General features: G+C 44.6%; 1 protein-coding gene across 1 annotated transcript in view; it reads left to right on the top strand.

Moving 5' to 3' along the window:
• Window positions 1-11,153, top strand: part of P4HA3 (prolyl 4-hydroxylase subunit alpha 3) — a 65,767-nt gene extending 54,614 nt beyond the window's left edge. Inside the window, exons 5-13 of the mRNA XM_075849922.1 lie at window positions 1,270-1,321; window positions 2,063-2,229; window positions 3,143-3,319; window positions 4,138-4,202; window positions 6,179-6,338; window positions 8,147-8,209; window positions 9,012-9,080; window positions 9,517-9,613; window positions 10,431-11,153. Of these exons, the coding sequence (XP_075706037.1) occupies window positions 1,270-1,321; window positions 2,063-2,229; window positions 3,143-3,319; window positions 4,138-4,202; window positions 6,179-6,338; window positions 8,147-8,209; window positions 9,012-9,080; window positions 9,517-9,613; window positions 10,431-10,501 (921 nt within the window). The 3' untranslated portion in view covers window positions 10,502-11,153. The remainder of the gene's footprint in view (window positions 1-1,269; window positions 1,322-2,062; window positions 2,230-3,142; window positions 3,320-4,137; window positions 4,203-6,178; window positions 6,339-8,146; window positions 8,210-9,011; window positions 9,081-9,516; window positions 9,614-10,430) is intronic.
• Window positions 11,154-12,111: the final 958 nt, after the last annotated feature.

A 12,111-nucleotide genomic window follows, 5' to 3' on the forward strand; every position in this document is an offset into this window, starting at 1 on the left:
CACAGTCCCATAGGGACTGTGAACGGCTCCCGTCCCATTGACTTCAGTGTACGGCGTCTGTGTGGGAACTGCGCATGCGCCGCTCCCACACAGTCCAATTCGAAATTGGCGCCGTCCGGCGCCATTTTCCTGTGGACCGGAAGTCGCGGCCGGACAGTAATATTACTACTTCCGGTCGCGGCTTCCGGATTTGTGCACTTGGACCAGCGGCAGCAAACGGAGCGGACGGGCCGGAGGGAGCCGCGGCGGCAGGAGCAGGTAAGAGATTTCAATGTATGTTCGTGTTTGTGTGTGTTTACTACTGTATGTAAACCTACTACACTGTGTGTTAGCTCAAAAAATGGCGACACACAGTGTAGGAGGTTACACCGTTCAAACCCCTCGTTTATCCCGGCACTAGCCAGGATAAAGGAGGGGGGGATGCTGAGAGCTCACTAGAGCGAGGGCTTTTAACCCAATGTTGCAATGCTGCAATTTTGGGAATAGCAAAAATGGGTAGTATTATAAATTAGAATTAATTTATAATATTTCCTGACTCGTGAAAAAAATAAAAAAAATTTGAACAATGTTTAATCACCCACACACTAAATGTTTAATTTTTAAAAAAAAAACATGTTTTTCTGGCAACACATTCCCTTTAATGACTATGATTCCACCTACATATGAAAATGATGATGATCACACCGTCACCTGTTTGGTATAATTGGTTAATCGTACACTTGACAATAATCCTACAAAATCCATGACGATGTGCAAGTGTACCTAGAAGAATTGATGCTGTTTTGAATGCAAAGGGTGGTCACACCAAATATTGATTTGATTTAGGTTTCTCTTCTGTTCATTCACTTTGTATTTTATTGATAAAATCTATTGACACTTCTATTTATGGAAGCATTCTTACGTTACAGCATTTTTCCACAACTGCCCAAAACTTTTACACAGTACTATATATATATTATATGCACCTTTTGAAAATATAAGCCAAACTGGATACAAAAAATGGTGGGTGGGGGTCTTTTTGCAAGAAAGGTCCTGCTACTGTCTTATGGCCCATGGTGGGGGCCCTGATAAGGTAGGTCTCTTCCTAATTTTTTATAGATAGGGAAAAATTACACAGGGCTCGGGAGAAAGGAATGGCAAACCAGAGCAAAATATCTTTATATCAGGGGATAGCTAAGTTTATGGTTAAACTGGCCGCTCCGTCATATAATAATTCGCCATCCCCTCACGTCAGTCTCTATTAATTACAATCTCTTCTTCTTCTTCCAGGCAGGGAATGTGTCTCAGGCGTTATATCTCTCCAGGGAGTGTCTGCTGTATGGTATGTGAAAAAATCTGTCATCTCCCTATACTGTCTACTCTATAAACTGGAGCGCCACGTTTACATCCAGTCAGCAAATATAAAACCCAGCAGCTTTATATACATAGAAAAAAAAAATGGAAACCATCAACAAGCAGTCCATCTGCTGATCTTACCATGACTACAAGGAATTACAAATACCTACCTTGCTAATAAGCAAGACTTCAGGGGGGATAAAAGGGTTGTAAAGGGTTAGAAAACATAGCTGCTTTCTTCCACAAACAGTGCCACACCTGTCTTCAGGCCATTTGTGGTATTGCAGCTAAACGCTTTTAACTTCAATGGGGCTGAGCTGCAATACCAGACACAACCCATGGACAGGTGTGTCGCTATTTCTGGAATTAAAAATGTTGACAAGTATAACAGAATTTAAAATATTGGCCTTAGGGGTTGTCACCTGGCTTCCCACAGATCTTAAATGGCATGTAGAGCAAAGTTATAGAAAGTTACATTCCTCCCAATCCCACATACTGCGCTGCCCGTGTAAGTGTCAGTCTTCACTGCAGTTCTGGCATTCTATTCATAAACTGGGAAGCCCAGGATGAACAGGACAATGTGTCTTTCTCTTTCTCTGTGGCTACAATCGATGAGGGTCTCCTGCTCTTTAAAGTGTAACTCCCCTTAAAATCTATTTTATTTCTGGGATTCATCCGGACGCTGTAAAAATCCTTTATTTCTTTGTGGCACTTTTCTCTTTGGCAGATCCTTATAACACGAGACTGGCACTAAATGTCGCCAAATATGAAAAGATCTTAGATGAGATGCCGGCTAGCGAAGGCGCGGAGGGGCAAAGCCTGCTGAGGCCGAATGTCACCCATCTGAGGACACGAGACCTGTACGAGGGGCTCTGCCAGACTTTGGGGTCCCAGGTATTGCTATAGATATAGGTATTCCTATAACATTACTATTTCTGGACACCTCTTCTGCCATGTTGCTGCTTAGGGGCTCTATACCGATCTGTTTAAACAATGGGGGGGCAGAGGACTGGGGGTAAGAAAAAAATGGCCTATAATATGGGACTCAATGCATAAGATATCCCAGGGCCCTGATCACCAGTGGCGTCACATGATGCTGTGTCTGATGACATCACCCAGTTCAGGATTTATAGTGTAATAATGCATATTCATTAGTGTGATGACATCATCATGACATCATTACAGCTCAGCATCTCCAAGGGCTTAAAGGGGTTTTTCTAAAATTAACATTTATAGTATATCAATAGAATGTACCATAAAGCTATGAGCAGAGAGGGGCTAACTTCTGGGACTCCCCACCGATTGCTTCTTCTGGGTGCTATATCTTTAATCATTTTAGGGATCCCAGCGGTGGTAACCCCACCACACATCCTATTAATATAAAGTACCTTAGATCTAAGTGGTTGGGAAAACGCCTTAAAGGTCCCGTCATATGTTGTCTAATCCATTCCACTGCACCATTAAAAAAAAGCACCAGTTTGAACAAAGCCCAATGCCTACCCAGTATCCACATTAGTGGGTGTGGCTATGTCACTAAATGTGGGTGGGGCTACTTGTATGATGGACAGCTGTACTGTGATTGCTTGCTATGGGCAACTGAGGCCCATTGTCTGCATGATTTCCTCTGCAGTCTCTTCCTGCTTCCTCAGTGGGAGGAGCCTAAACAAGTCTGTGGAGCATGTAGAGGTAGTCTCCTGTACAGCACACAGAACTTGTGTACATAAAGCTAAATGGACTCAACCCTCATGGTATGACTTGGTATCGGAGGTCCCTCCAGCACTCATCCACTATGTCTCCTTCTCTTCAGCCTTTTCATTATAAGGATCCGCGACTGGTGTGCTCCTATGACACAAACAGCAGCCCTTATATCATACTCCAGCCCCTGAAGAAGGAGGTGGTGAATCTGGCTCCCTACGTCGTTCTCTACCACGACTTTGTCAGCGACTATGAGGCAGAGAAGATCAAAGAACTTGCTGCTCCATGGGTGAGTCGAAGCTCAAGCCGTCCCCACCCGATGACCCAATGTCTGTAACTTTGCCAATACTTTGCGAAGTTTTCTATGGGGCCAATAGAAAAACAGCTCCAAAAACGGCCATAAAAAAAAAAAAACGCATCAAAAAACGCTTGATGCTTAAAAAAACAGCTGAAAATTAGAGGCTGTTTTCCCTTGAAGACCGCTCCGTGTTTTACAGCCGTTTTTTGTTTAGTGTGTGAACATCGCCTGAGACTTTTCATTACACATTCTTAGAAGTCGGGTTGGTGATGATCCATCCACCAAAATGACGCAGCTTTTTCCTTGTGCTCATAAGATCTGGCGGCGCCCCCGGAGGGTGGAGGAGGAGGAGGATGATGAGAGTGCTGGCAACGTTTCCGGTCTCTGGCATAGTCAATGAATTCCTCCTGAAATCTGGGGTATACAAGAGAACGCCCGATAAAGGCCTGAGATACACGGAGATGCAGGGGGCACTCTTTTACTTTAAGGGAAAAATTCTGGAAAATATTCCTACATTAATAGCCATTCAGGAGTCTAGAAAAGCTGGGTGATGAATGGCAATACGGAATATTTGACACTTCTTTTCCTTTCTACATCTCATGGCTGTCATGAATGTATACCTAAAAAAAAAACTCACCTCCTCGATGCCTCTTTTCTAAATCTGTCATACACGTGGAAGAACGACATTTGCGCCAATTTATATTTCTGACCCATTTCTTTTGGTAATCGCGCCCCTGTTGTAAGTTTTCTATAGCGTGCATTTTTAATGTCCTCGTATCCTGATGTTATCTGTTCATCGTCTTCTCCAGCTGCAGCGGTCGGTGGTGGCGTCCGGAATCCAGCAGGCGCAGGTAGAATACCGGATCAGCAAGAGGTAAGGCAGGAAAAACCTAGAGGTGACATTCTGACATCGCCCGCCATGCTGCCACCCTGGAAGGTGCAATACATGAAGATATATCACATAGCCCCTTATCAGTGTCCATGTACCAGTTACCCCATAATAAGACCAGTCATAAAGCTCATATAACAGTGCCCCCATAACAATATCAGTCACAGTTCTCTCATAGCCATGCAATCACAGAGCCACCATAACAGTGTCAGACCCATTACAATGCCATAAACAGTGCCCCCATAACAACTTCAGTAACAGTTCTCTCATAACCATCCTATCACTGAGCCTCCATAACAGTGCCAGACTATTAACAATGCCAGTAGTCGTACCCTTATACCAACATCAGTCATATTTCCTCCATAACCATGCCATCCCAGAGCCTTCATAACAGTGCCAGCCCTATAGCAATGGCATAAACAGTTCTCTTATAACAACGTCCGTTAGTTCCCCGTAACCATGCCATCACAGAGCCTCCATAACAGTGCCATCCCCATAACAATGCCATAAACAGTACCCCTATAAAAACGTCAGTCACGTTTTTCCCATAAAGATGCAATCACAAAGCCTCAGTGCCAAAAACATAACCTTATAACGTCAGCCACAGTTCACCCATAACAATGCCATCATAGAGCCTCCAAAACATTGCCAGTCCAATAACAATGCCAGAAACAGTTCCCTTGTAACCATGCCATTCACAGAACCTCCATTTTTCGGGGTGTTTACGGCCCGAAAAACGGCTGAAAATAGCCCGTGTGAACATACCCTGATAATGCAAGAAACAGTACCCCCATAACAACACCAGTCACTCTGCTCCTAAAGAAGTGACGATCATAGTGCCCCGATAACAGTGGCAGCCAGTGTCCTACATAACAGTGAAAGTCACCGATGCCCCATAATAATGCCAGGCAAAGTGCTCCACATAACCACACCAGCCATACTGCCCCCAATGCAGTGTGAATCACAGTGCCCTTGCCAGCCCCCCACAATAAAGGCAGACCACGCCACTGCACCCGGCCGTTTCCCTACATACAAATTTATAATTAGATCCATATGCAGTGAGCTCCCCCTAGTGGTGGCTGCAGGTAACCAGAATTTTATCATGATCTGTATCAATGTATAGAGTGAAGCAGGGGATCTGGAGCTCGGTGTCAAAAAATGGAGCTCTGACCCCTATGACAGATATATTATAATTAATCATCGCAAGAGGGAAATTAAGAAGTTCATTAAATAACTTGAACTGTGAAATTTTATTAATTTTCACGACTTTTATGTGCTGGATTATAGAAAATACGGAAATTTGTAAATAGTAGGGCCACATAACAAGATTCTAAATTTGCCCTAAGTCTCCCCTACGTTCTCAGAAATAGAAGTAAAATTGCTTTCTATCCACCAAAGAACATTTTATTCCCATTCATTAGATTTCAGTCTGTGGAAGAGAAATAATGTGTTTGTTCTGTTTTTCTAATGCTGTAGCTATTTACTTTCTGGGGCGGCCATATTGGAGACATTCACTTCCTTCCTGTATTGTCTTTGCAGCAGGATGTGTATGCTTTATGGCATATGCAAAAAATGGGAGTGAATGGACAGAGAAATGTCATAGATTATTATAGTCTCCAGGAGAGTGATGGACTACAGCCCCCTTCCCCAGAGACATGGAGTGTCAGGGGAGCTTCATACAGAGCCTTATCTGTGTGTGTATTGTGTTACTACCCTCCAGCAGTGCAAAAGAGCGGTTATATAACTTAATTATAATAAGATGACTCTGCTCATTCTGTCCCAGGCTATACTGCAAAGCTGACAAGTGAGCTGCAGAAAACAGGGATCATCAGCCTATTGTGACTGCTCTATTGGCCAGTGCGAGCACTGCAAGATAATAATTTATAATACCTGATTGAAATAGGTCATTTTCTGATGATACATTCCCTTTACGCCGTCTCTCCCATTGTCATGTATTGCAGTGCTTGGCTAAAGGACACAGTTGACCCGGTCATCAGAAAGCTGGACACCCGCATTGCAGCAGCGACTGGTTTGCATGCCAGAGCTCCATATGCCGAGTATCTCCAGGTGGTCAATTACGGCATCGGGGGCCACTATGAGCCGCACTTTGACCATGCCACGGTAAGCCAATGAGGCTTGAGTTTCCATATCTTCTGCTTGTAGAGTCTAATGGGCATGACCCAACATGGTGGTAACCGCCTACAAATAGTGTTGGTTTATTGAGCGCTGGGCATTTCTGTTTTGTTCTCCTGATTTGTAGTGTTGTCATGGAAATCATCTCCATCAATATCTACATCTTACCTGGTTTCAGTAATAGTAAATATGTAGGTATATGTGTGAATGTGAATGGTGGCTTTGATCATCACATGGCCTCCTTGTAGGGTTTCTACCTTTTCCACCAAAAACTATCGGCCAGGTTTAGGATGTATTTTTTTTTCCCCACAATTTTGCGCAACTCACGGTAAAAAAAATATTGCAAATACGACCTAACACCGGTAAAAATGGGCGTTGTTCTGGGGGGTCTTCATTCTGAGTTAGGTTTGGGAGCCTCAGACAATGAATCCCTGTAACTCAGTCAGTCCCATCCTCCGCCTCCTCCTCTTCTTTCTTCTCCTCCCCCTCTTCTTCTTCCTCTTTCTTCTCCTCCCGCTCTTCCTTTTCTTCCTCCTCCTCCCGCTCTTCTTCCTAATTTTTCTCCTACTCCCCCTCTTCTTCTTCCTCCTCCTCCCACTCGTCCTTCTCTTCTTCCTCCCACTCTTCCTTCTTTTCTTCCTCCTCCCACTTCTTCTCCCTCCCCCTCTTCTTCCTCTTTCTTTTCTTCTTCCTCCTTTTCTCCTCCACTACCACTTCCTTCTCCTCCCCCTCTTCCTCTCTTCTCCTCCCGCTCTTCCTTTTCTTCCTCCTCCTCCCACTCTTCTTTCTAATTTTTCTCCTCCACCCCGTCTTCTTCTTCCTCCTCCTCTCCCTTCTCTTCTTCCTCCCACTCTTACTTATTTTCTTCCTCCTCCCACTTCTTCCTCTTACCTTTTCTTCTTCCTCTATTTGCACCTCCTCCTCTTTTCTCTTCCTCTTTCTCCTCTACTACCTCTTCCTGCTCATCCTCTTCTTTCTCCTCCTCCTCTTCTTCCTCCTCCTCTTCCCACTCATCCTTCTCTTCTTCCTCCCGCTTCTTCTTCCTCTTTCTTTTCTTCTTCCTCCACTACCTCTTCCTTCCTTCCTCCTCCCGCTCTTCCTCATTTTTTCCTCCACCGTCTTCTTCCTCCTCTTCGCCCTTCTCTTCTTCCTCCCACTCTTCCTTCTTTTCTTCCTCCTCCCACTTCTTCCTTTCTTTTCTTCTTCCTATATTTGCACCTCCTCCTCTTTTCTCCCCCACTACCCCTTCCTGCTCCTACTTTTGCTCATCCTCTTCTTTCTCCTCCTCCTCTCCATCCTCCACTTTCAAATGTTGGGGCTGGGAATCAGGCAGTGTGCACATGTCCGGCTGATGACTGAGTGTCTCTTGCTCCATGTTGCCCACTGCAATCTCCCACCCAGTGCCAATCTCGCCTTTGACCCAGTTCTGACACTGCTGACAGACCTAGGGCTGGGTAACCTGGCAAAGGAGGAATATCCAATCCCAATCGGAAATAACCTGATTGCACTTAAGTCTTACTATGCAAAAATCTTTTATTCCATCATCGGCCTTCCAATGTAAATACCAGCTGGGCCGATGGCCTACCGGCCTGGTGGCAACCCTATCTCCATGACAGCACTGTACCTGACAGAGATCAGGAGGAGACATGTTGCCACAGAATCTCAGTTGTGTAGCCTCAGGCTTTGGGCCTGTAATTTCAAGCACAGTGAAAGACTAAGAAACAAATTTACGTTTTTTATACTTTGTTTTGAAAATTCTCCTTGCGGTTTTATTCTTCTATTGTTTTCCATTTCAGTCCATGAAGAGCCCCGTGTATCGCACCAACACCGGGAACAGAATAGCCACGTTCATGATTTATGTAAGTCACATCCGGTCAATGACATCAGTGCCTCCAGTTAGGGGCAACACATTCATATCACCACGACCCCTACAATGGGCACCCATGAGGTAAGGAAGATGAGGGTGCAGATTGTGGTACCAGGTGGTCAATCCTGGGCCCTCACTAGGAGAGGCGGCTCCATATTGATGCTGCTATAATGCCAGATAGTACCTCATGGTGACACTGTGACTCTTTCATGGTGACCCTATTATGTATTTAGCACCCAATCTAGTGTCCTGGGGGTACTGTGCCCAAATCCTCATCAAATGGCTACAAAATCTCATCTCAATTTGTGTTCCTCCCGCCATTCAGCATATTGATTAGTCTGGCCAATTGGAGATGAGGCGATCAATGATCTGGGTGGATCATTTTACACGTTTCTACTGGTGACAGTCAGAAATTGTCCAGGGCCTGCATGTGGCGCCATTAGTCCCTGTTATGTAAGTGAGGGGGAGGAATAGCATGTTATGGAGGAGCTGATCTCAAGTAACATTTCTTCTGTCCATAAATACGGATCCGCAAATACGGAAGCGCCATAGACTTCTATGGGCAAGTCCGTGCCGCAATTGCAAACAACAGTAGGACATGTTCTATATTTTGCAGTTCATATTTATGGCACGGACACACATCCATAAATATACGGAAAGGTGTCCGTGTCCTGCAGAAATAAATGGGTCCGCAATTTCATCCGTAATTACCTGATCCGTCATTACGGATGAAAACTACGATCGCGTGCATGGGGCCTAAGTGATAAAATGATGATTTGTCTTTTTTTTTTCAGCTGAGCGCCGTACACTTGGGAGGATCTACAGCATTTATATATGCCAACTTCAGTACACCTGTGGTAAAGGTACGCGTATAATGAGCAAGCCTGGTATACTGCTGTTTATACTAACCATGACATCATATATCTGTGGCAACGGACAGATTATATATCGTGTGGTAAAGGACAGATTATATTACACGTGTGGTAAAGGACAGATTATATTACACGTGTGGTAAAGGGCAGATTATATATTGTGTGGTAAAGGACAGATTATAATATACGTGTGGTAAAGGACAGATTATATTACACGTGTGGTAAAGGACGGATTATAATATACGTGTGGTAAAGGGCAGATTATATATTGTGTGGTAAAGGACAGATTATATTACATGTGTGGTAAAGGACAGATTATATTACATGTGTGGTAAAGGACAGATTATATTACATGTGTGGTAAAGGACAGATTATATTACACGTGTGGTAAAGGACAGATTATATTACACACCCTTCTCTTCCACAGAATGCAGCCGTTTTCTGGTGGAATCTCCACAGGAATGGAGAAGGTAATGAGGACACTCTACACGCCGGGTGTCCTGTACTGGTCGGGAACAAATGGGGTGAGTAACACAAAATAGAGTTCGGATCTAAGACCGTGATGTCTACAAGTGGTGACCGTCCTCTACTAGGACCAACTGATGAGTATGAAGCTTGTCACGAGGAGCCCAAGGTGAAGAAGACCTCCTCTATGATGCCTCTGGACCTACTTTGAAGCCCCACAAGTAGGATATGGCTTTGTTGCCGCTGCCGTGACTTGCCTTCATGTCAACACTATAAGTTCAGTAGCGTCCGATATACACAATGCTGTTACTGTAATGGGAAACCTTGTGTCCTGGTGGGCCATGATGTTCCACATCTTCCATATTAGGTCTAATGGTCAGGACCTTCTCTTCTTGTGTCTTCTCTTTTGCTGAAATTTTTGTCAAAAAAAATGGTCTGCAATTTTGATGGCTGTAGAGTGGAATATGTTGCCGCCATACTGAGACGACGCAATGTGTTCATATCACATCATGTTGTGGTCTATACAAAGGTGTATAGATGTGTGCTAGTCAACGGGACACATGGTTCCAGGGTGCCAAGACGTTGCAACCCATGCAGAATATGGTTGTCGTCAATCTAGAAGTCCTGACTAATTATTGGTAGTTTATAAGCTTGGTACCGCCAACAGTTCTTGAACCAAAGAGGAACCGTTTCGGCGCTGGTGGAAGAGTCCCGTCCCCCTGAACCGAGGTTCACAATACTTCACTCTTTGGTTGGACCATCCTTCTCGGCTCATAGACATCCACCATTAGTAACTTCTGGGTTGTCTCAGATATCTCCGGAAAACCTTGACATTTTCCAGATCGTATTTTTACATAGTGTTTTATCTTTCTACAGTGGCGAACAAATGGATCCACGAGTACGGCCAAGAGTTCAACAGACCATGCGGACTGAACCCTGGAGATTAGGGGATCCAGAGTGGACAGGCTGATGTTTTAGGAGACGAGGTCTTCCTGGCTCCCAAGAAGACTAACAGAGGAGCCAAGGATCAGGACTGAGAGCGGACACCTCTAGTCTGGATGATGTCATGCCCGATGCTGCTCGGCTCTTGATTGGGACAGGAAAAGGTAGTCACCTCAGCCCAGGTCCTCTGACCATTTACGATGTTGATCCTTAGAGCATGGATAAAGGATCTAGAAAGATCTTCCAATGTAAAAACAGAACTGTCCAGGATCTGGTATATCTGGGATCTTTCATGGAGAAATTCCATGGACAGAAAACAACCTGGGAGATCTTTGACCAAACCAACCCAACCCGTCCACTCGTAACACAGGTGGCCAGACCGAAGCTTTACCTTATTCTGGACGGATTATAAGAAGAATCAGGCTCCTTGAAGAAGACAAATGTGTTCGGGAAAGAAACAATGGGAAGGTGACCAGCAACAAAATGGATGGAGACCGTGAACATTAAGAAGTCTGAAGACCCAAACACAAGACAGGACAATCTGGAGAAACACTGGTTATAGCAGGACAGACCAATTTGATGGTTTCGGACATTTCTTTCTCCAGCATCTTAAAGGGGTTGTACAGGATTAGAGAAACATGGCTGCATTTTTCCAAAAAGGGCGCCACACCTGTTCACAGGTTGTGTGTGGTACTGCAGTTCAGCTCCATTCACTTCAATAGAGCTGAGCTGCAATACCAGACACGACCCATACACCGGTGTGGCGCTCTTTTTAAAGAAAGAAGCCATGTTTTTTTTAATCCTGCACAAAGCGGCAGGACAGTTAAAGCCGTACCTTCAGCGCATTGTGTTGTCACTGATGGACTATGTACAATGTAACACCTAGATGTATGCCCGGCCTTGCCTGATTATCGATTCTGTATAGGTTAACCGATACTGGCATGAACAGGAATGGAACCAGTGATACCCGTGGGCAAACACAATAACTGAATCACAGAGCCCAGGGACAAATGGGTGACCACAGACTGAGAATCACATAGGTAAAAGGAGCAGCGTCCCCAATTGCGCAGAGTATTTCAGGGAGGAGTGTGCTTATCTTGTGGGAGGTCACAGACTAAAGCGGACTATATCCTAGAGATTTTGGTCAGCTCAATTGGACGATTTAGACCATTTTTGGCCGACCGTCGCCGCCTTTTCGTGACACGACCAAGTGTGACAGACGCCGACTGTAGACAGATGTATGTGGAAAAGTTGATTTGCCATGTTGGATATTATCGGTCATTATCAGCAACAGTCCTTGAAAAGTCGTTCATGGCAAACAACAGATCTATATCCCATCAATAGGAGCTCAGACCGGGCCACAGATCAGGGCAGATATCAATCTGACATTTTAACTTGCGGAGTTACATGGTGGAGGAAGCAGTGTTCCCAGCAGCACAGAGTATTTTAGAAGATGAATCTTGTAGGTCACAGACAGAGTTACAGTTTAAATAGACCCTGCTCCAGCAGCACAGAGTATTTCAGAGTATTTTGATCTAGTGTAGCTGGAAATGAAATAAAGGTTTTGCGGCATCGTTGTTTCTGATTTTCTATTCACACATTATTTCTTGCGATA

Source organism: Rhinoderma darwinii, chromosome 2 (genome assembly GCF_050947455.1).
Source record: "Rhinoderma darwinii isolate aRhiDar2 chromosome 2, aRhiDar2.hap1, whole genome shotgun sequence".
Taxonomy (NCBI): Eukaryota; Metazoa; Chordata; class Amphibia; order Anura; family Rhinodermatidae; genus Rhinoderma; species Rhinoderma darwinii.